This window comes from Ciconia boyciana, chromosome 3 (genome assembly GCF_034638445.1).
Source record: "Ciconia boyciana chromosome 3, ASM3463844v1, whole genome shotgun sequence".
Classification (NCBI taxonomy): Eukaryota; Metazoa; Chordata; class Aves; order Ciconiiformes; family Ciconiidae; genus Ciconia; species Ciconia boyciana.
Genome location: NC_132936.1, coordinates 56,491,303 through 56,516,877, shown reverse-complemented (window position 1 = coordinate 56,516,877; position 25,575 = coordinate 56,491,303). Strand labels below are relative to the sequence as shown.

The 25,575-nt window shown below is 42.5% G+C and overlaps 1 protein-coding gene across 1 annotated transcript in view; it reads right to left on the bottom strand.

The window, feature by feature from the left end:
- The window catches only part of SLC35F1 (solute carrier family 35 member F1), a 263,621-nt gene that overhangs the window by 44,449 nt on the left and 193,597 nt on the right, over positions 1 to 25,575 (bottom strand). Inside the window, exon 3 of the mRNA XM_072857893.1 lies at positions 17,786 to 17,913. Within this exon, the coding sequence (XP_072713994.1) occupies positions 17,786 to 17,913 (128 nt within the window). The remainder of the gene's footprint in view (positions 1 to 17,785; positions 17,914 to 25,575) is intronic.

The following is a 25,575-nucleotide window of genomic DNA, read 5'->3' as shown; positions in this document are numbered from 1 at the left end:
GTGTGAGCAAGGTGGCACACGGCCTTCTCCTGTCACTGGGAGGAGGGACGGGACCCACCTAGCCAGCACAGATGGACACTGCTGCATGGATAACATCCACTGCACATTTCTCATGCGCTGTGGATTTCTACACTTTGTCAGTGCAGCCCTAGCAAGCACCAGTAATGGCTGTCACACCTGCGGAAAGCTCACTCTTTGGTGTAAGCCGCGGGATGTGGACACAGCTCAACACCTCCCCTCTCAATCCACAGCTCATGTCATCACGTCTGTATATGCTGGACGTGTGTTCTTCATTAGCTGCGCTAGTATACAGCGCATCCATCATCTCTGCTGAAGACGGAGGGAAGGTGGCAGCAAACAGTAGGGAGGCAATTACTATGTACATTGCTCATACCTATCCCTGAAGGTGTGAATGCTTCTATCCCATTCCCTCCCAGTGCAGCATTGAACACGTGAGCTTAACTCACACAGTTTTCTGACCTCATCACAGTTTTCCAGTACTTACAGTGGGGCTACAAAGAAGAGAGAGGCTCTCTCTTCAAAAGGAGCCACGTGGAGAAGACAAGGGGCAACGGATACAAGTTGCACTGGGAGGAGTTTCACCTCAATATAATAAAAAAATTTTTTACAGTCAGAACAATCAATCACTGGAACAACCTCCTCAGGGACATGGTACATCGGAGGTTTTCAAGATGCAGCTGGACAGGGTGCTAGATAATCTCATCTAGGCTCACTTTCCCATGAAAGGCTGGACCAGATGATCTTTTGTCACTTCCAAGCTGGGGTGTTCTATGGTTCTGTGATTCTAATTTACTGATAGCTTGCGTCAAAACAAGGTGGAAGAGAAGTTCATATGGGCAGGCACCAGTCTTACCTTGGAGAAAGCAACTGAAATCTGTCACCAGTAAGAACTACCTTTACTTGGCTCAGTGCACTTGGCTTCCCTTCAATGTTGTGTTGGGAGTCACCAGTAGGTTATACCAACTTGATTAACTTTGCACTGGAGAAGAGAAGAGGCAGCCTTACACCTAACTCAGAGCTGGATGTGAGTAAAATAGCACCAATCAGAGATACCGCACAGTCTGCCGCTGTCTTCCTCAGGCGAGCACCTAAGATTTGAGCACCCTCTTCCCCATACATACAAATACCATCTCAGAGACGACTGTGCCCTAGACAGAGCAGAAAGCCTTATGCAACAGTTAAGCACAGAGGTGTTTTAGGAGACCACTTATTAAGTAAGACAGTAAGCATCTGCAAGCATCTTTCCAGTTCTTTTCTGGGCAAAGGTGAGTAAGCGAACCTCAGCCATCACCAAACCAACTATCTGATTTTGCAAAATCAGGAGCTCCGGTCACTTACGCAAACAGTGTTTAAGAACAGATTTAAGAATATGAAGATGTCACCTTTCAGCCACTAACTACTGTCTCTCAAGAGACACAGAGTGACTCAGTGGATATTTTTAACCCCCAACATCTGGAATACAGCCCTTGTTCACCTTTACATGCAGGACATGACACTGCGTGTTCATTGTGGGACAGCAGCTCTGACGAGGGCTGCTTTACTTACTCCAGGCTAAGGACACAAAAAGAACATTTTCTTGTGAATCTGATATATGTTAGGGTGCTAGTGTGTTTTCAATAGCCAGTTCTAAAAATTGTTTGTACCTGCAGCATGTGTACTTCAACATGCAAATTCCCCACTAACAGTCTTTTAGAGGAAGATGTAAAAAATTCCTCTCATCCATAAATATTTAAACATACCTATGCTTTCAAGTATGTGAAGATGTGTCTTTTAAGCACTAACATGAAGGGATGCACAAACGGAACTGTCACAAACAAACAACACTAACAGCAGCTGGAAAATGCCTGTTTGGGGCTGGTAGTCCAAGGTCTAATCCACAAATTGCTATTTGGAATACTGCAGCATCAATAGATATAAACACGAAATGTAGGTAATGTTCATTGACATGTCGTGGTTTAGCCCCAGCTGGCAACTAAGCACCACACAGCCGCTCTCTCACTCCCCCCCCCAGTGGGATGGGGGAGAGAATCGGAAGAGCAAAAGTAAGAAAACTCGTGGGTTGAGACAAGAACAGTTTAATAATTGGAACAAAATAATAATAATAATAATAATAATAATAATGAATTATACTGAGAAGGAATACAATGAGAGAGAAAGAGGAACAAAACCCAAGGGAGGGAAACAAAAGGGAAAGGGAAAAAAAAAAAAAAAATAATAAAATAAAATAAAATTATACAACCGCTCACCACCCGCCGACCGACGCCCAGCCAGTCCCCGAGCGGCGATCGCAACCCCCCGGCCAACTCCCCCAGTTTATATACTGGGCATGACATCATATGGTATGGAATAGCCCTTTGGTCAGTTTGGATCAACTATCCTGGATGTGCCCCCTCCCATTTCTTGGGCGCCTGGCAGAGCATGAGAAGCTGGGGAAAAAAAACAAAAAAAAAGGTCCTTGACCAATGTAAATACCGCTTAGCGACAGCCAAAACATCAGCGTGTTATCAATATCATTCTCATACTAAAATCCGAAGCACTGCACTATACCAGCTACTAGGAAGAAAATTAACTCTATCCCAGCCGAAACCAGGACAGTATCCACCCCTTATTCCATACCATTTACGTCATGCCCAGGTTCTACCCTTTCTAATACAATTAATCACCACCATTTTTTTTTTCCTGTCTCTTGGTATATATATATATATATATATATGTACACACAATTATCATTCCCTTGGTCTATGAGTCATCCTTCTAAAATGTTTATTAAGGTCATTTAGTTCATGACTTTGGGCTTCATCTGTCATAATAGTCCTTCAGGGCAGAAGAGATGCTGCATGGTGCTGGATTGTTCTGAATCTGAATTGTTCTGGATTGTTCTGGATGCTGAAGCCAGTTCTGGTTCCATCACTTCTGCACTTTGCTTGCTTTCATCGAAGTTCATTTTTCACTAATCTGGGTGATCCTTATTGAAATACCATTGATATGGTGTATAATAACCATAAAAGTGATGACACACAGTATTATATAGCAATTAACATCATACCATTTAGTTCATTGGCTATTCTCACCCAAAATCAAATCCCCTTGAGGTACACATTGGACTTCCCATCCTTTCGCATTACCCACCAAGTACAATTGGTCCTTGAGCAAAAGCAATCCCACGAATGGGCTTGCCTTTGCCTGAGGCAGGAGTAACCCAAACTGTCTTCCCCAGTATGTTTTTTATGTGTACTACAGGGACCTTATCCCCTTCTACAGTGTGTAAAAGTTTTGATTGGGCAGGGCCAGCTCGATTGACAGATCCTCTAATGTTGACTAACCAGGTGGCCTTTGCTAAATGTGTATCCCAATGTTTAAATGTCCCACCACCCAGTGCTCTCAGTGTAGTCTTTAACAGTCCATTATATCGTTCAATTTTCCCAGAGGCTGGTGCATGATAGGAATGTGATATACCCACTCAATGCCATGCTCTTTAGCCCAGGTGTCTATGAGGCTGTTTCGAAAATGTGTTCCGTTGTCTGACTCAATTCTTTCTGGGGTGCCATGTCGCCACAGGACTTGCTTTTCAAGGCCCAGGATAGTGTTCCGGGCGGTGGCATGGGGCACAGGATATGTTTCCAGCCATCCGGTGGTTGCTTCCACCATTGTAAGCACATAGCGCTTGCCTTGGCGGGTTTGTGGGAGTGTGATATAATCGATCTGCCAGGCCTCCCCATATTTATATTTTAGCCATCGCTCCTCCATACCACAGAGGCTTTAATCATTGGCTTGTTTAATTGCAGCGCATGTTTCACATTCATGGATAACCTGTGCAATAGTGTCCATGGTCAAGTCCACCCCTCGATCACGAGCCCATCTATATGTTGCATCTCTTCCTTGATGGCCTGAGGTGTCATGGGCCCACCGAGCCATAAATAATTCACCCTTATGTTGCCAGTCCAGATCCACCTGAGCCACTTCAATCTTAGCAGCCTGATCCACCTGCTGGTTATTTTGATGTTCCTCAGTGGCCCGACTCTTGGGTACGTGAGCATCTACGTGACGTACTTTTACAATCAGGTTCTCTACTCCGGGCAGCAATATCTTGCCACAATGCTGCAGCCCAGATGGGTTTGCCTCTGCGCTGCCAATTGTTCTGCTTCCATTGCTGTAACCACCCCCACAGGGCATTTGCCACCATCCATGAGTCAGTATAGAGATAGAGCACTGGCCACTTTTTCTCGTTCAGCAATGTCTAAAGCCAGCTGAATGGCTTTTAGTTCTGCAAATTGGCTCGATTCACCATCTCCTTCAGCAGTTTCTACCACTTGTCGTATAGGACTCCATACAGCAGCCTTCCACCTCCGATGCTTTCCTACAATACGACAGGACCCATCAGTGAACAGTGCATACTGCTTCTCATTTTCTGGCAATTTATTGTACAGTGGGGCCTCTCAGCACGCGTCACCTCCTCCTCTGGCGATATTCCGAAACCTTTGCTTTCTGGCCAGTCCATAATTACTTCCAAGATTCCTGGGCGATTGGGGTTTCCTATCCGAGGCCCGTTGTGTGATCAGTGCAACCCACTTACTCCACGTAGCATCAGTTGCATGATGTGTAGAGGGTACACTCCCTTTGAACATCCATCCCAGCACCGGCAGTCGAGGTGCCAAGAGGAGTTGTGCTTCAGTACCAACCACTTCTGAAGCAGCTCGAACCCTTCATATGCTGCTAATATCTCTTTCTCAGTTGGAGTATAGCGGGCCTCAGATCCTCTGTATCCCCGACTCCAAAACCCTAGGGGTCGACCTCGAGTCTCCCCTGGTGCTTTTCTGCCAGAGGCTCCAGGTAGGGCCATTCTCTCCAGCTGCAGTGTAGAGCACATTTTTTACGTCTTGCCCTGCCCGAACTGGCCCAAGGGCTACTGCATGAACTATCTCCCGTTTAATTTGTTCAAAAGCTTGTCGTTGCTCAGGGCCCCATTTGAAATCATTCTTCTTCCGGGTCACTTGGTAGAGAGGGCTTACGATCAGACTGTAATTTGGAATATGCATTCTCCAAAAACCCACAACGCCTAAGAAAGCTTGTGTTTCCTTTTGCTAGTTGGTGGAGACATGGCTGTTATTTTGTTAATCACATCCATTGGGATCTGACGACGTCCCATCTTGCCATTTTATTCCTAAAAACTGGATCTCCTGTGCAGGTCCCTTGACCTTACTTTGTTTTATGGCAAAACCGGCTTTCAGGAGGATCTGGACTATTTTCTTCCCTTTCTCAAAAACTTCCTCTGCTGTATTGCCCCACACGATAATGTCATCAATGTATTGCAGATGTTCTGGAGCTTCGCCCTGTTCCAGTGCAGTCTGAATCAGTCCATGGCAAATGGTAGGGCTGTGTTTCCACCCCTGGGGCAGTCGATTCCAGGTGTACTGAACACCCCTCCAGGTGAAAGCAAACTGTGGCCTGCACTCTGCTGCCAAAGGGATTGAGAAAAACGCATTAGCAATATCAATTGTAGCATACCATTTGGCTGCTTTTGACTCCAGTTCGTATTGAAGTTCCAGCATGTCCGGCACAGCAGCACTCAGGGGCGGCGTGACTTCATTCAAGCCACGATAGTCTACTGTTAGTCTCCACTCTCCATTAGACTTTCTCACTGGCCATATAGGACTGTTAAAAGGTGAACGAGTCTTACTGATCACTCCTTGGCTCTCCAGTCGACGAATCAGCTCATGGATGGGAATCAGGGAGTCTCGGTTGGTACGATATTGCCTCCGGTGCACCGTTGTGGTAGCAATTGGCACCCGTTGTTCTTCAACCCTCAGCAACCCCACAACAGAAGGGTCCTCTGAGAGACCAGGCAAGGTAGATAGCTGCTTAATTTCCTCCGTCTCCAAGGCAGCTATACCAAAAGCCCACCGGTACCCTTTTGGGTCCTTGAAATACCCTCTCCTGAGGTAGTCTATGCCAAGGATGCACGGAGCCTCAGGGCCAGTCACAATGGGGTGCTTTTGCCACTCATTCCCAGTTAGGCTCACTTCAGCCTCCAAGACAGTCAGCTGTTGGGATCCCCTGTCACTCCACAAATACAGATGGGTTCTGCCCCGATATAGCTTGATGGCATTAGGGTACACTGTGCACCGGTGTCTACTAGAGCCTTATACTCCTGTGGGTCTGATGTGCCAGGCCATCGAATCCACACAGTCCAGTAAACCCGGTTGTCCCTTTCCTCCACCTGGCTGGAGGCAGGGCCCCCTAATTCTGGTCATAATATTCATTACCCATTTCTTGTATATACGAGTCAGGAGTTTCTTCATTAAAATCAGAAGTAAGATCAGCCCTTTACTCTGTCTGGGGAATTGTCCACTGGAAACTGGAGCAGCAATTTTCCTGGAAGAACCCCTTTGGTGATTGTTTTTCCTTGCAACTCACGTACCCGTGCCTCTAGGGTTGAGGTAGGTTTTCCATCCCACTTCCTCATGTCCTCTCCGTTGTCACGCAGGAAAACCATAGAGTGCCCCGTGGTGTGTACCCTCTATATCCTCTCTCTTGAGCAGAAGAACGCTGACTCCTAATAGCTGAGACACTGGTCCGTATAGGTGGGGGAGTAGGACATATCTTCTTTGAACCGTTGGAACTCCTGGGACAGTTTCTCCACAGCTGAGACAAGGGAGGAAGAGATACTTTCTTCATATTCCCGGAGGTTACTAGCAGCTTCATTCACTGTTGGACCGTCTCCGTCTTTCCAGGTCAGTATTGCCACGAGTTGGCACACGACGGTGGTGCGTTTCGTACCAACTTCCGCCACATAGGTCTTGTGCACTGGACTTCATCTGGATCTGTGGGTGACCGCACGTCGCGTTCAGGTCACTATAAATCACTTCCAGCACAGCTAATTCCCTCAGGTACTGGATGCCTTTTTCCATGGTGGTCCATTTCCCAGGGCGATATACAACATCTTCCTTGAAGGGATATCTTTCTTTTATAGCTGACAGGAGTCGCCTCCAGAGGCTGCGGGCTGGTTCCCCTTTTCCAATTGCTTTGTCAATGCCCCCTTCCCCTAGAAATAGATCCCAGCTGCTTGGCTTCCTTACCCTCCAATTCCAGGCTACTGGCCCCACTATCCCAGCATCGGAGCAGCCAGGTGACAATGTGCTCCCCTGACGACGGCTGAAATCTTTTCGCATATCTCGCAGCTCACTTAGGGATAGGGATCGGGTGGTTTCTGTCTCATTTACGAGTTCTTCCTCTTCCTCTCCCTGTGATAGCCCTGCTCTTTCATCTTCCCTTTCTAAACGAGTTGACTTTCGCTTCCAGGATTTCTTTTATGTATAGGGGCGACTGATACTGACACGGGTTCGTTCCTGTTTGAACCGCAATGCTTGTAACGGAGTTATCCGGAGCAGCTGCAACTGCAGTGCCTGTCGCAGGGGTAGTCGGAACAGCCGTAGTGCCTGTCGCAGGGGTAGCCGGGATAGTTGCAGTGCCTGTCGCAGGGGGGGCTGGAGCAGCCGTAGTGCCTGTCGCAGAGGTAATCGGGACAGCCGCAGCGCCTGTCGCAGGGGTAATCGGGACAGCCGCAGTGCTTGTCGCAGGTAATCGGGACAGCCGCAGCGCCTGTCGCAGGGGTAGTCGGAACAGCCGCAGTGCCTGTCGCAGGGGTAGCCGGAATAGTCGCAGTGCCTGTCGCAGGGGGGGCTGGAGCAGCCGTAGTGCCTGTCGCAGGGTAATCGGGACAGCCGCAGCGCCTGTCGCAGGGGTAATCGGGACAGCCGCAGTGCCTGTCGCAGGGGCAGTCGGAACAGCCGCAGTGCCTGTCGCAGGGGGCACTGGAGCAGCTGCAGTGCCTGGCATTTTGCCACCGGATCCTTGAGGGTACTGAATAGTGTTGAACAGGGCTCGGTAGGCATGGGCCAGACCCCAGCACATGGCAGTGATTTGTGTCTCCCTAGAATTGCCAGGGTGACAGCATACTTTTTCCAAATAGTCTACTAATTTTTCAGGATTCTGCACTTGTTCAGGGGTGAAGTTCCAAAACACTGGAGGTGCCCACCGTCCTAGGCATTTGCCCATGCTATCCCACACACCCTGCCACTCATAACTATCCAGCCTTGGGGCAGATCTCTGAATTATGTTCTTAAATTGCTTACTAACCTTGGACAAGATCGAAACAATATTCCCAAGCAATACTCAATAGAAGTATCTTAACTACCCAAGGTTGTTCAAAATACTGAAAAGTTATTGTAATGAAGGAGGAAGCATTGTAGAAGAAAAGTAGTGAAGGTACAATTCTGCATTTCCTCCATAAAAACCTCTCAGAGGCAGAGGTATAATTGCGAATTGTCTCCATAAGCTGATACCCGACATACAATAACGGTTTCAGTACAGCACTTAGATACCAAAATAAACCCAAGGTCACTGTTTTAATAACAAATCTCACAGGCAAAACATCACCAATTAAAGCAGAGCACAGCAAACTGCAAAAACCAACACCGATCTTTAACATGTACAGCAAAAAAATGAGCATGGTGCAGATCAGGTAAACCAATGCTAGGAACAGATGGATCAATATCACGTCCCACAACTACTAACAGATCTGAATTCCTTAATCACACTCTGGTTAATCTGTTATTATCTCAACCCTTCGAGCCCCACGTTGGGCGCCAAAAGGACTGTCGTGGTTTAGCCCCAGCTGGCAACTAAGCACCACACAGCCGCTCTCACTCCCCCAGTGGGATGGGGGAGAGAATCGGAAGAGCAAAAGTAAGAAAACTCGTGGGTTGAGACAAGAACAGTTTAATAATTGGAACAAAATAATAATAATAATAATAATAATAATAATGAATTATACTGAGAAGGAATACAATGAGAGAGAAAGAGGAACAAACCCAAGGGAGGGAAACAAAAGGGAAAGGGAAAAAAAAAAAAATAATAAAATAAAATAAAATTATACAACCGCTCACCACCCGCCGACCGACGCCCAGCCAGTCCCCGAGCAGCGACCGCAACCCCCCGGCCAACTCCCCCAGTTTATATACTGGGCATGACATCATATGGTATGGAATAGCCCTTTGGTCAGTTTGGATCAACTATCCTGGATGTGCCCCCTCCCATTTCTTGGGCGCCTGGCAGAGCATGAGAAGCTGGGGAAAAAAAAACAAAAAAAAGGTCCTTGACCAATGTAAATACCGCTTAGCGACAGCCAAAACATCAGCGTGTTATCAATATCATTCTCATACTAAAATCCGAAGCACTGCACTATACCAGCTACTAGGAAGAAAATTAACTCTATCCCAGCCGAAACCAGGACATGACATTATACAGATCTTGAATTGTGCTTAGTTTATACCTATAATCAAACAATGGGGTAGACAGAAATAAATTAGGTTGCTACAGTATAAGCAATAAGATGACCTAGTGTATATTGCTTAACTATTTTTCAGGCATTGCTTTACATTTCATTTCTCCAGGACTAAATTCGCTCTACCTTTCTTTTTTCCTCAGATAAACCTGTCTAGTAGAAGAAAAAATGCACATATATTCTACAGACAAAAGAAGTGAGATTGTGGATTATCTGATCTGCAATAGGGCTTCCTTGTTTATTTTTTTCCTTTTTTCCCCCTTTCTTTTGTTTGTTATTAGTTATTTCAGCTATTAAGAAAAAAAAATTATACCTAATTGTCATGTTTCTGACTATAAAGCTTTTACAATAACAAAGATAAATTATGCTTAGCTTGAATTTCATTTGTAGTACATAAAGGTCAGTTGTTTACCAGTATTTCCCTAAGAATCATCTTTGATATTTTCCTTCTTTTTAATTGCATATTCAAAAGGTACTGCCTATACCCTGTCATTATGTTAAATTAATGAGTGACCTGATTTTAATCAACATTCCTGTTTTAATCACAGAAGTTATCAGATCTCACTAAACTAAAAGAAAACATATTCCCTATTTTGCCATGGGAAGATAATAAAACTGATATGAGTGTGTGGTGCAGATCATGTTCTTTTGACCCTGCCGTGTTTGTCTGTGGTTCTCTTCAGTCACAGCTCTGAATTGGGCTGCTTTAGAAGGCAGGATACAAAAATATATAATCTATTGATATACTGTCCTACAGCAACTCCTTTCTATTATAAAAATGCTGTGTTGTTACAGAGATTGAAGATTCTTATTTCATTCTAAAAGATATCACACTGCATCTAAGTCTGTTGATGATACACAATGTTGAAATGTATTTTCTCTGATTATTTGTTTGTTAAATTATGTTGACTTTATTATACTTGTGAATCATAGACAAATACTCGCTTGCTAACAGTAAATATCCAGTCTCTGATCTCACAGATTCAGCATGTGTTCACACATATATAGCAAGAGTGTGCTGTTAGTCATTGGAAAGGAGAGCTGGCAAGGTTTAGAGAAAAGCTCTGTAATACAGAGGGTGAACTGCTGATCTGCAGCGATATCAAAAAGAAAAAAGCTGGTCAGCAAACTCCCTATGGGAACAGCTGAGCTGAATCTTCCTTTTTAAACATTCATTGCATTCCCCCCTCAGTTATAAGCCCTTTTTTTCACATTAGGGGTTTCTCATTAGCGCTGCCCTCCAGCAAATCATGCGGAGAATCAGCTGCACCCTCTACCCAGCCTACTCTCCAGAGCAGAGGGATGAGTAAAATCAGTGTTGTATCCGTCCAGCGTTGTATGGCCAAGTACCTGTGGTGGCTACTGAATTTCAGCATGCAACCTGGTAAGTTTAATCCAACAGCAAGTGCCTTATCCAGTAAGAGACACACCTTCTGACATTTGCTTTGTTTTTTCAAAGGAAGAAAGGGTTTGCTGCCCATTCAAGGGCTCTTTCTGTTCCAGTTTTCACACTACTTTCACAGTACCACACACACTTGATTCAACTGTACGTTACACATGCACAAAAGCAGCCAAGATGTGAAACCTCACAGAGGTGGCTGCCAGCTGCCAGAACTGTGTGGCAATTACACTGCTCTGCGACCGAAACCTTCTGCAGGGAAGGTGTGGATGCTGGCAGCATTTCTGACAGGGTTATTTCAAGCAATTCAAATAAAAAAGGAGCATTGTTTTTACTTTTTGTGTTTCTATTTGCTAGTTCATCACAACGTAATCACTTTCTTGCGTGGTTGTTATATAATCACAGAATTAATTTAAAAACTATTAATTTTTTAATCCAGCCAAAATGTAGGGTACTCCAGGTAGGAAGATTGGTGAAAGAATCAGTTAGTGATGTAATTTGTTTAAAAAAAATGTAAAAATATTTAATTTCCATGACTTGGATGAAACAAAAGCCAGAAGACTGCTCCCAGCCTGAAGCCTCTTTAAATCAGTATTTTGCCCACAAGATGTCTCATTTTTTTTTCTTTGGGCCACACGACCGATGTTTCTATAACTGTTCCCATCAGTTTGTTTGATCTGTTCTCAGGATTTTCTCTTTTTCCCTGCGGACACAGAAACTCCCTCAAAACTTTCACTAGTGAAAGACCTTCACCTACATCTGACTTGCATGCACTAACACCCAAGATGAGGATTATTACAGCTCCAGCTTTCTGTGTATATAAAAGGAATTCAGTGAGTTCTTGCAGTCATGTTAAATGAAAGGTGGCGGTCATATCCAACCCACAGTTCCTCTGCTCTCAACTCTTTACACATGGCTTTACTACCAACACAAGTAATCACATCTTGACTCTTTTTAAAAAGAAATACCTTAGGATACACCTCTCCATCCTCTCTCTTGTTACACGCACTCCAGCTGTGCTTATGCAAGATCTGCTCAAATGCCAGGAAGAGTTACCAACAAATTGACCACTGAAATGGCCTTTCCTTTAACTGTCTTCCTCCTCTGATTTTACATACCACTGTCAGAAAAAGATCATTCTAAGACAGCAGACAGTTCTGCCAGCAGTCATGTGTTTCTGCAGAAAAAAAACGTTTTCTGTTTTGCTTCTCTCTAAGTAAGATGACTGGATATGGGCTTTGAAGACCATTTTCTCAAGGTTACTTATTAGAAACTTCTCCATGTCACCAGTTGCTGCAAGTTATGCAGGGGATTAGATCCTGGTCTAGGAAAAATCATGGATGTCTCCTGCAGAAAAACCTCTGCTTTTGCATTTCACCTGCAAGAGTATGCAAAATGGGCACAGAACGCCAAAGATCTCTGCTGTTGTAATGGGCACAGCTCCACTGACTTTAATGAGATTTTGCATATTTATGCTAGTAAAAAGTTTGGCTCAGGGTCAATTTTGCCATTAGAGGCAGCAGCTCTGGATGCTGAGGGCTCAATTGACTCCAAAACCATGTACAGAGACTGAGGATACTGTAGGGGCTGGTTTGTGAACCATAGGCATGTAACATAGTTAAAAGACAGAACAGCAACTTGAAGTGCGATAATAAATCAGATGCAAGATACACCCCACAGACTCTCACAGTATCACTGTATGATATGCAACACTTCTGCACATGCTGATCTGCCAACCTTATTAACATTGCAGTATTCCCTCACTGCCCTGAAGCAAAACAGGAAAGTTTGGTCAATCTTACATGCATAGGATGGGGGGAGGAAGGGAAGGAGTGGAATTTATCTCTGCTTTTGAGATATTTCATATTAGCGGGCACTGGACAAGGTGGATCAACAACTTCAATATTGCAAATCCCCTGCTCCTCACCTCCCAGATTTGCTTCAAAATTATCTCAAATCTTCTGCCTCAATGCACATTGAGTCCATAGGGACCAAGAACAAAGCAAAGTCTATTGCCATCCAGCACTGCTATAATAAGCACTTACTGCTGACTCCTTTCCTTTTCTGGTGGCAGTTGTTCAGATATGAAAACTGCCAGAGGTAATTGGAAGTATGATGTACTGCTGAGCCTCACAGTGATCTAAGAGTAGCTGAGAACATCAGCATTGTAGTTTTATTGTCTGTCTCCTGGTGTCTATAAATCCTAGCTTTTACTACCTTTGTTTTCATCATGCCAATCAAAGGCTTGATTGCCCAAGGAATAAATTACCAGATAAATCACTATTTGGAAACATAGCTCGCTCTTTGACAGAGCCTTATTTCTTGTGACATTGTATGCATATTCTACAGTACCACTATGCAAGGCGTTGCAGAAATAGTCCAGATTTCTATGTGATGTCATAACACAGAAAAAGGGTAACATTACCTCTAGAGAGTGCAACACGACAGTGTAATATGCAGGTGGATAGAACAGTATATTCGCAGAAAGGAGAGCTAATTAACGTGGGGGCGACAGGGGAGAAGGGAGAGGACAGACTGCCTCATAACAAAGCTTGGCATGATGAGAAAGCACTTACCTGGCAGCAAAGGTTACAAACGTTAGTATCATAACAGGCTTAGTGGAAGACATTATGGACTTCCATGGTCCATAATGGTAGGATGTACCATATGGTAGGATGTACGTGTGCAGTACGCTGTAAATGCAGTACAGGGAACTTGAAGTCAAAATGTAGTTTCAAACAAATTAAATATCTAGATCTAAATAACCGCAAGAACTTCAGAATCTTTTCATTCCCTTTGGGGGAACTAATTTTATCTGCTGTGTAAAAGTGTCTCTAACAGTAGGTAAAACACTCTTCTTGAATAGTTATTAAACCTTCCACAGGCCTACACCAGGGTTGTTTTAAAAACCATTAGGATAAATATGGAAAGCATTACCACAGGCAGTCCTGAAAGTTAAGTGTATAGTTTTTTAAAAAAGTCCATGGGATTGGGTGCTAGTGCACACAGGAGTGTTTAATGCACTTTCTGCACCTGCTACAGCTGACATGCAAGAAGGCTGCAAAATCTAGTGCAAGGTAGATTAATGCATCAAAGAGAAAGTAAAGATCATTTTGCAAGTTTTTGGCCATCTGGGAATCAGGACACATGTGTCTGAGAGCATTAAGTGTGACTGATCTCTGGTACTTCTTGAAATACGTGGTTTTGGATATCAAATTGATCCATCGACAAACTACTGTGCCTTTTACCTGGTGTATACTCAATTTTTAAATGTACCCTCTAGAGAACAGTCTTCACTTACTAGCCTGAGCATTTTCATAGCTGTGGGAAGCTTGAGTTTCAATACCCTCAGCTAAGATGGAGTTAACTCAAGCCCTCTCTGTGAGCTACTGTTTTAACAGCTATGACTTTATGTAAAAGGTGGCTCTACTCTTGCAATCTGGAAAGCACTCCAGGCTTTCTGTAAGCACTTGAGGCATGCTAAGATCATATCTAACAAATTGAGTTCCTTGGGGTACTTTGATGTAGGAATACTTAGCTTTTGAATTTTAAAATGGAGGCAGGTATTTAGGCATCTGGCTCCATCAATACAGAAGCACTATGGGCATGCAAAGAACCAGAACTTAAAGCTACCAAAGAAGGAGCAACCTGAGAGGTTCAAACACACATTTTCACGTCCCAAGATTGTGCTCTGAGCAGCAGGTTAGTATGCATAGACCAGGGGATGTTAGATGTCTATGACATTTTAGATATGTAGACAATTATCTGTGGGTTACTTGGATCGTTCTATTAAATCTATTTGCCCCTGGATTGCACTGCAGGTACCTAAACGGTACCTTGGATTTTATCCTTAGCAACTGACCTATACCTTGATGTCTGAAACATAAACAGCACATCGGTTTTCAATCTAATTTTTTTGTGTCATCTAGTTTATAAGGGAGGTCTTTTAGTTTGGCTTTTTTTAAAGGGAAAATTATGTATTTCTAGGCTTCACAGTACTTTGTTTTCATCTTATGATGGAGCTGAGTGCCACATTCTCAGACAGTAATTACAGAGTACGTGAGGATTTGAAATAACCAGAAGTACATCCAAAAGTAAAGGTTAGGTACCATTCATCTCTTGATTCATGCCTGTGTGCCCTCGTTTACTGTGGTTCTGAAGGCATTCAGTGAAAGATGTATAGGAAGGTTTATTAGAAAATTTTGTTTTCCCAGACCAAAACCAAAAGGGAATTTAAAAGGAAATTTATTGGGTGTGAAACAGTGGGGAAAAGTAGGGCACCATTTTCAGTCTTTTCCTAGAACCATGATGACATAATGTCAATTACAAAAAAAGATGGAGTTTAAACTAGAAACTTTGATAGTCCTAAGAGTTTAAAGATACTTGGCAAACAAAGCCATTGAGTTCTTGGAGTTGTTTGGTGAAAGCAGAACTGCAAATCAATTGCAATAAAGGTATATTTTTACAGTTAAACTTTGGCTTTTTGCTGGGAGCAGCTTAATGTTTTTTGCCTAAAAGCACCACAAGCCCAGTACACTCGCACACTAGTTTTGCATGATGGAGCAGAGATACCATGTGGAAAAAAGTATATGCTGTAAAACTGATTTCCTACTGAAATGGTCCATGTACCACCACTATAAAAATACTGCAAGATTTCTCATTTACTGAAGTGACAATTTCAAAAACTCTTATATTCTCCCCGTCAAAAAAGCCTTGGTGTAAAGCCTATTGAGAATAAAATCCCCTGGTATTGACTTGAGGGGCTCGATTCTCAGTCAATGTATACATTGGCATAGCTCCCACAGCCTTCAGTTGAAGCCGTGCTGATTTGTGCTAGGTAGTAATGGTTTCTCAGGTCTCAGTTCTGAAGATTTGAACACTTCTTGCTACGTGCCAGCAAGCATTTATGGCCTCACAGGTAGTGCTCTTGGAGGATCGGACCTTTCGGAAGATGCTCTCATGAAAGTGGGTCCTGTTTGCTTCTACAGAAATCGGATTCTAGGAAAAGCTTGCTTTTTTTCATCTTTTACTTTCCATTTGTTCAGTTGTCATTTCATACCATTACACACTTTGACCAATGCTGTTTCAGGCTGACTAATCCCCTGAGCTTCTTCTGTTTCATCTTTAAATGAAATAGGGTGTTGTTTGGCTACATTTCATAAAATGTGTCATTTGATTCAACATCTTATTGCATTACCTCATACTCGTCCCATTCTCACCATATCTTTGAGCTTGTCTATACTTAGAAGCTCATTAAAATTAAGGCATGAAGTGAATTTAAAATGCAAAAGGTATTCCCAGTGACTCCATGTGTATCCGAGCAATCCAGGACAACTATGGGAAAAGGAGACACTGCATTCATTCCCCTCCTGGAAAAAAGCTTGATGGCATTTGAGCTTCTACCTCTTCCCTCTTTCAAGCTACATGGGAAAGAGACCTGAACTCTGTTGTAATCTTTATGTGGAAGAGGTCTAAAAAGGACACAACACAGTTTGTGTCCTATGACAGTTCTCCTGTTCCACCCTTCCTCTCTCTCTCAGTCTAAAAGGAGAGTGTGGCTCATTTCAGCTAACAAATTCCCTGCTGAGGCACAGGCAACGCCCTTGAATTCTCCTGCCTGCTTCCTCCTCGCACTGCAGTTTTTGATCTCTTACACTAAAGGCCATGCTCATTGCAGAAGAGCGGGAGGGTTTGCATCTTCTGGAATCGATGTTTCATGGGTCCGGCCAGACGAACCTGTGATACGTGCTTGTTGGTGGCTGCGGGAGATGGGATTTAATGACCTGGATTGTCTTGCTCAGTCCGCTATTCCTACTTGCTAGGAGTGAACACGTAAAAGAAGCAATTCAGCTTTTGCTTTTCTCTTTGAGGCTTTTAGTAGCTATAAAATCAGACAGTATGAGGTTCGCGTGGATTTATGCTTTACTCCATACTAAGTAACATGATTTGTAAAAGTGTTAAAAGCAATATTACGTTGTCTGGGCACATTTCAAAGAATTCTCAAACCAAGATTCTGATGGCGGAGACATTTGTGAAAATTTAGTATAAACCTCACATTCACATTCCTTGAATTCATAGTTTTCTTCTGGTTTTGCTTCTTATTCAGCTAAACAAGCTCAGTATTTTCCAGTATCACTTTTCAACTAGGGAAGAGATATAGTCCTAATTAGCTTTGATTCTGTAGAACATTAACTGGTGCTCCTCTACTTTACTGGCTCTATTGCAAACTTCAGGCAAATAAGGTGTCAAATACACTGAACACTACCTAGTGTTGCCCAGTTATTTAGAGATAATGTAAAAAGGAAGTAGGTTTGTTTTAGAACAAGTAGCAATGAAGTATGCAATGACTTCCCAAGACAGACAATTTCCAGTGTCTTAAAAATGTTTATTATTCACTTCTTCACTTAAATGGGAAGAAGCCTGATTCTTTTGTGTTTGTATTTAAAATATATAGGTTAGATCTTTGGAGAAATCGCTACCGTAGCTTTTGTTCACTGCACGTATAATTTTTTTTAAGGGAGAGTACACTTTTTGATAGCTGCAGTTAAGCTGTTATATAACATAACACATCTAACTGCTTGCATTAAAGTAAGACCTTTTCATCATAACTACATTCATTTTACTTAATGACAACTTTTGCACTCAGATCTAATTATGGAATCCTAAAAGAAATGCTTGTATTTTTTCCAAGTACAATATGAAGTGAGGAAAACATTTCAGCCCATCTGAAAATACATCCTTAAAGGACCACATTAAGTAGATAATGCCAAAAATGTGATTATGAATGGTTTAGCACAAGAAAATAAAATGAAAGCCAGTACGTTTTTGTACAGTTTGGAAAATACTGAGTAATAAAAATAGTCCAATATGAAAAAACGTGTCTTATGAGACAGCATTAAAAAGTACACAGAAGACACAGGCAGCAACTAGCTATTAGTGCACTGAAGCCAATGGACACTGTGCCATTGACCCCATTGGGCCTATTATCTTACCTCAAAAGGGAAAATCCTTTGAGTCCTTACCTGTACACTAGTAAGAGTGGTGTATTGATAAGCTTTGACTACCAGGTAATTGGCTTCTATGTCTATTATCCCCAGGATCATGTACTTCCACCATCTCCTTTTCAAAATTGCCAGCAAGTTTTCTTCTCCTGTGGTAACAAACAAGAAGAATTATGTAAAAGAGTTAGGTTTACATGCACAAAATACCTGCCTGTCAAGAGAAATTATCTAGAAGATCTCTCGCTTTTACAATATGCAGTTGAAAAGCACCATATATAAAGAGGTACTGCAAGGAGGTCAAAACTAACACACCCTATTTGTCTCGCAGATATTAAAACAGCCAGCTTGGTGGAGTAATATGTGAGGGTCAGATTGTCACTTCACTTAAGATGTAAACAACGCCAGGAAAAACAAGTGCAGCTTGGGCAGACTGTAAATGTGTTCTTAGTTTTACTTTTATATATACACATATATATACACATATAAAACGCTAAAGAATAGAGCAGTTTATTATATACATTTATACTTTCCAGACATACTGATAAATGTTGTATCACACATAATGCAAGAGGGTTTTGCCAGACGTTGGGAGATTACCAGTATTTGCAAATAGGAAGGAATACTAGAGCAGGAGAGTAACAGCATCACCTTTGGGCAGATTACAGATCCTGTTCCAAGGATGGTTATTACGATCCTAGAGGTTCAAAATATCAGACTTGTTTAAAGAAAGGCTGCACTGAGACAGAAAGATTTTGCGTGACAGGTTGCTCCACTCCCAGGATCGATTTCTGAAGTAGGCAGGTTTGCTGCCTTCTATGGGAGCCCTGCCAATCACCCAGTACTTAATTTCCTCCACGTGAAGACTGACAGTACAATACGGCCTGCAGATCAAACCCACAACTTTCAAAAGGTCAAAGCATTGCTCATGCTAGGCTAGGGATTATTATTGTTCTCTGTTCAAAAGAAACCAGCTCATTAGTAAGGGTGGGCAAACCTGTTACTTACTTGCGTTACAGTAAGCTCCAGACATGATGGGACCCCACTGTGAAAGGGGCCAGACATACCGACTGTGACTGAACACAGTACGACTGGAGGTCTTTAAGAGCCTGTAGCCTAAACAGGGATCTAAGTAGGGTTGACTTGGACTGCCAAAGTACCATAAACAGAATTCGAACTGTTTTGAAAGTTTTAAAAAAACCCCCCACTATTCTGAGATTTGTTCATGTTGCTGCAGCCTTTCAAAGTGCCTGTGATCATCAAAATGAGTGGTGGAAAATAGAGAAGAAAAGGAACATTATTGCCAATTGCCACCAAATCTTGCTCAGGCTTCCCAATTGTCCCTCATCATTCTCCATCATCACAAGTGTGTTCACTCTCTGGTTCAAATAGACCCAGTGATATATGTGCTGCCATACCATCAGAAAAGGCAGGCTCTCTATAGCACAGGACTATCTCAGATCTAATAAGATACAATCACAGAAAACCAGATAATTACTTCAGAAGTTGATTCAAGATCTTAGACGTTAAATCGTGGCCCCACTGAGTGACCTGAATGGGTATTTACCTGAGCCAAGCATCTGAATCATTTGACGTTTGTTCATTAACAGATGCGCACACATACACGCTTCCGGTGGGATATTATTAGGCAACAACCTAATTATTTGTTACAGTGATAATGACGCTGAGTGCAGAACTGTAAATGATAAAAAGCTTTCCTTCCTGCCTGCCTTTTTCTTTTTCTTTTTCTTTTTCTTTTTCTTTTTCTTTTTCTTTTTCTTTTTCTTTTTCTTTTTCTTTTTCTTTTTCTTCTTTCTCTTTCTCTTTTTCTCTCAGTAAGCAGCAGAGAAATAGCAGAAACAAGGTGGTGAGTAGGCTAATTATTTAAGACCCTAAATAAGAATGAGTCAGTACATTCAATCATACCACACTTTCCTGTTACCACCGACTCACAGGAGAACTCACTAAAAAGAAATTCCCACCTTTTGTTTGTACAGAAACAATGCACTGCAGACACAAATTATGACTACATTTATGTATTTGTTATGATGATTTGAGCATGAAGAAAGAGGAATAGTGTAGATTTTATTTTTTAATACATTTAGGGAGGTATTTTCAAAAAAGCATTTGAGATTAGATGTCTTAATTCCTACTAAAATCAGTGCAAAACACAGAGATAGACCCTTTCCAGGTACTGAAACTATATCTCTAATTCTTGTGCTGCCCAGATAATACCTTTAAAACACCAGCTGAAACACATCAATGCAATGGAAAAGCATGGTTAACACTTCAGAGCAATTTTTCTTGTTAATTGTAAAGAGAAAGTTTAAAAATCAAAGACATCAAACTATTAGAGAGTATAAACCTCTCAGAGTCACTGCAGTCTCTATCCAACACCCACCTAAATCTGTTTTTGTGACAGTAAGACCTTGGTGGTACCTACAAAGCAGAAAGAAGAAGCAGGTTCAAGAACTGCCACTGGCATTAGGCTGCCTGAGCAAGGACTATGGACAAATCTCAAGGAATCTTTTGGTACCTTTGGTTTGCCAGTGTTTGTTTTCTCCAGCTTCAATTTCCAACTGCAGATCACTGTACTGTTCAGATGTGGCCAAATAAGTTAGCTTTAAAAAGGAATGTATGGTCATGACTTCTGGCTAACAGGTAAAGTCAGAGTTTCCAGAGATGGAAATTAAGTCTGTAATTTTAACTGACACACATGGTTCTCTCTTGCTTTCTCAATTCTTTCTGGGCTAATGACAAAAGTAGGAAAAATATTTGGCAAGTGGTATTTTATCTGATATACAGCTCTGAGATATTCCAAACTGCCAAAGATCAGGTTCAGCTGAGAAGGCTCTGAGAAGCAAAAAGCAATGCTGAAATGAATTTATGCAGGCACTGTGCAGCTCTGATGAACATTGGTTTAGCTTCACAGCAAGTGTCTTTGTCTTGCCCAGTGGAAAGCAGAGAGATGTACAGGAGTTCAGCGTGACAACAATAAAACAGAGAATTTGTTCCGGGAAAAAAGCCTTCTGCGGGAGCTGCATCTTTCTCTGTGGACCATACGTAGTCTTCCCTTCCACTCACTTGCTGCATCTCCTGTTACTTAGTGTGTAAGAAAGGTCTGGCTTCTGACCTGCACCCCTCTGCCCACATAATTGTTATCATTTATCATTAACATATCAGTTGTGCAGATCTACGAGCATTAGCAAAACTGAGGGACCCCGTTTGAGGGTATAGCTGAGCAAAAAGCAACGCATGTTTAACATTGTTAATCTGGGGACTTATTTGTTTACTGCTATTTTTTTTGGCATTGTCATCACAATTCATAGAAAGGAATGAATCGCTCCTGAAGTGGGAGATTTTCTGCAGAGAAGGGCAGGAGAAAGATGATTGATCATCTGCAGTGAGTGTCGGTCCAATGCTATGGACAAATCAAGGAAGAGGCAGGTGGAGTCCCGGTTTTGAGATGGGGCTGAAATAAAGCCACCATATTCAAATGTCACACTTTTGCAAGAGTGGCCCAGTAGAAGGCAACAGGGGAATATAGCCTGGAGAAGGCATGGGCTGCCAGCAGGACACGATCTCTGGACAGCAATCAGAGATGGCATCCTCAGGGAATTCAGAGACAACAAGGAGAAGTGAAATGGGAGTTAGGGAGATAAGTGAGAAGCCTTGACTTAACTTGGGAAGACTAAAACAAGAAGCAGAGGGAATCAAGTGCTTCACTCAAAAGTCTACATCCTGAACAGTAATAAATATCACCTTTGCATAAAAACAAAGTGGGGGAAAAAATATCACACTTAATTAAAAACAAAACAAAACCAGACAATCTGGGGGTTTTTATTTCCCTTGTTGACAACTCAAAGCAAACTAATTATTCAGGTCTTTTGAGTTGTAAGCATTGTAGGCCAGAAGGACCGAATGTAGATGCCTACACCTGAACTAGCTGGTAAGGCATTTTTAAAGTATTTTTCACCTAACATATTCCACATGAATTGTTTAGGATGAGATAACCAGTGTTTTGAAAATAAACATCTCTCCCACTGAATGTAAAGGGAAGAGAGATTATGTCAGAACATGTGTTTTTGTTATTATCTCAATAGGACTGTGACTAAGTCTTCCAGCCGGTCATACAAACAAACACTAAACCATTAACTGTGCAGGTTAGCTTAAAGGCAACATTTCCAGCGAGCCAACAGCACATATTGATGTTGGTGAACATGCATTTATGTGAGTGCACAGAGTAATGCCATCTTCAGTGCCATCTTTTGATGGAGATCCTCTTTCAAAAAACAAACCCCTAACTTGTTAGCACTCGAGCTTTTGAAAAAGTAAGCCTTCATATTCAGTCTCATCCAATGTAATGTAGATTTAAAAGCAAATTGCATATTAAGAATGTTTTTAGATTCAGAAGTCTAACATACTGTTAACACAGAGAAATACAAACCTCCTCTTTGCCCCTTCTAGAAGGATACGTTTAGGTTTTACATTTTTTGCTAATTTTGCAGTGAGACACACAGTTGACAGTTATACATACAGAGGAGCTCTCAGTGTTTGGAAAAAAGCTACAGCTTTGCCTCTGCTGGCTCAAATTAAAAATCAACAAATAAGCTGCTTTGTAGAAGAGATGATTTTACATCATATAATAAGGATTTACCCCTGAGGGGTTACAAAATTAAAAATAAATTAGAGGGAAAATTAAAAGAGGCTTTAGCTGTGCAGTGTCTACCAAAAACACATATATACATGTGCAAAAACCTTTTCACATTCACCCACACAGCCGCAGAGGTACAATAAAAAAAACCAACAGCCATTAAGACAGCAAATTCCCAATTACTTGTGTATGGGCTTGGGACACAGGTAGAATAACAGCACTGCTAGACCAGAAAATAAGCATATTGCTTCTCTTTCATCCACTGCAGTCTCTCCCTTTTAATTCAGATGACAACTTGCTATTTAGATCAGGATCATCAAAGGAGCTGTGCTCTCCTTCTGCTTTACAGAGCTCAGCTGAAGAGATCTAAATGTGTGCAGGAGACTTGCAAGGGGGAAGGCAGTGCGGAGAGGGAGGGCTGCTGGGCACGCTGGTCCTCCCCTGCCTCTAACAGGAGTGTCAGAGTCAAGGTCTACATGGTAAAGAGGCAAATGTCTCACAGAGGATGAAGATTAGACCAGAAATTACTTATTATCACTTTCTTTGAAAAAGAATCTCAGTCACAAAGCACAATTATGGGATAATTGTTTCTTTTCCATTTTCACCCACTATAGTGAGTCTTGAGGATACAGAACTCCACCAACAACGTTGCTTCTCTACAGACTTTGTAGTCATCCAGCCCTGCTGCAGGACCAGGGGAAGGAGGCAGTCAAATGGGGTAATACCGTGTCGGGGTAACACAGATTGTCTCTGTATTACTACGTCAAGAGGCTCCCATGCCTGAACAATAAAACCTTGCTTGTCTCCTGCTTGGCCAAGTTGCTGGTTCAGCGGACTTAAAGCCTGTTGTAGAAGGCTTTCAGCTCTCCACAAAGCTCAAAAGAACGTTCCCTTTTCTGTGTGACTTTAAATCCTTGACCCAGAATGGTTTCTTATTTCCTCATATCTATTTGTATTGCTGATGACTACTTTATGGTAATACCGTTGCCTAAAGGCAAAACACCACCACTGCTTAATTATTTACGCAATAGAGAAAATGCTCCCTTACAGGAATGATCCTCCAGTCTGGCTTCACAAAACACCTGAATATACTCTGTTCACCTTATGGATGACTGCTTATAGACTGCACTGCTTTTGTCCTATACCATGCTTTCAGTAAGCCTTTTGGGAGACTAGATAACCTCAGCTCCTTTTGCCTCCTCAGAACATCTGATCTTATCCAGCCTAATCTTATCCAGAACTCCCTTCTGCTTCCTCTCCTGCGGTGGGAAAACTGCGTAACCCACAGACATGCTGCTGGTGTAACAGCCCCGAGTCGCTGCTGCAAGCGGCTCCTGTGCCCTCCAGCTGCTGGCCACACATTCCTGCCGCTTGCCCTGTCCAGCACTGGTGCTCGCAGGGCTGCACAGTGAGCCAGGGCAAAGAACCGCCTGGAAGCAAAGATTTTGGGTTTTCAGATCAATTTTCAGACTGTGTCCTGAACAGTCTGTGAGCAAATTAATGTTAGTCCTGTGGGAGGTGAGTAGCAAGTAACAGGGGACCCAGGCAGGGGACAACTACCCCCTTCCCTTGACACAGCCTGAATCGTGCACATGTCCCATTTGTCACAAGGCAACAGCAGTCATTGAACAAACCCAGCAGCCGTCACCACTGCCCTTGCTGCAAAACGCAGCGTACAATGAGGCTGCAGGTCTTCCTGCCATGTGTGTCGAAGCAAACCTGCAATGGGTGGTGCTGCTGAGGTGGAAGGCAGTCACAGGACATGAGCTTGCGTACACGCCTCGCCAGGGGTGAGCTATGCCATGGCAATGTGCTTTCACCTTCTTAGGAAGTAAATCTTATTTACCAGGCACAATCAACAGGATTTTTCAGTTTTGAAGGGGTCCTATATATTTTCGTTGCCTGTTTCAACTCCATAGTGTTTGAACGTCTACCTATCATACTACTGTTTATTTGGCTGGCACTTTAGAAAAAGGTACTTTATATAACCTTTGATCTCCAGATTATCATAGGAGTAACACAAGGTGAGGTAAGGTTTGTGCCCTTTCTGTCTGCTACTTTTGTCATTTTGATCCTCCTCTTTTCTATAATATGCTTAGCCTATTAACATGACATAACGTAGCTTTCCAGTTACTAAATTACAAGCTCATCTGAAGTATTTAGACTTGCTATTTTCTTTTAGAGATTTTGCAAATCAGTCTGGTTCAGCCCTGGATGAAAATCGTAACAGCTGAAGTCAGATCTAGGAATTTGAACATGCATTTTCATAAAACGTGAAAGGATTAATTTCTGGTGCCTTGATTTTGATCCAGCCTAAGCTCTGTGGTTAGATCTGATAATCTTCAGATGTATTCTTATTTCATGAGATTACTGGTCATACAATTTACTTTTAAGAGTAAATTACAACTAAAACTGCCACAATAAAGTAGCTGGTGATTTTGTAGATGCCTCAGTTTCTCTCTACCTGCCTGCCCACTAGATTACATAGTTTTTCCCTTGGTGGCAGACACAATCCTGTAAGTTACTGCCGTGTGTTACTGCAAGAAGCAGCCCATGTCAAGAACCATGTAAGACCTGAAGAAAGCTCTGAACAGTGCACTGTTTCAAAAAACAGACTTCTAAACTCCCAGCCCTTTAAAATGTCAAGACAAAAACACCGCGATATTTCTAGCACACAAATTTTTCATTTAAGTTGTTTTATCTCCCAGCCTAAACTTAGGTAAGCACCTTTCCTGAAATGGCAGACCGCATCCTGGGAGAAGCATCGGCACCTCTGTAATGCAGAGGGACACGAGCACACCAAGAAGCCTTCCCTAAAACCTGAGATTTGATTATGTCCTTATGTCTTCATGCATGAAATTTTCAAAATTGATTTCTGATCTACAGTACTCTCGGATTTAAGTTACCTCTGAGCTAACACTGTAGTCTGCCAGCTTTCAGGGTTAAATCTGGCTCACTCTCGCACAGAACTACTTCGAATCAATCTTATTACTTTACTCTGTAAGCTCTGCAGTCAGGCCCTTTTTCATTGTTTATCCTATTTTATCTAGTGTGAAGCTACTTACAGCACTGCAAAGAAAGGTTTTCAGAAGAAAAAAGATCTCGTTTTCAAATTTACCAGAGTGTTAGTGAAATTCAAGAAATCTGTATATATCTCTGT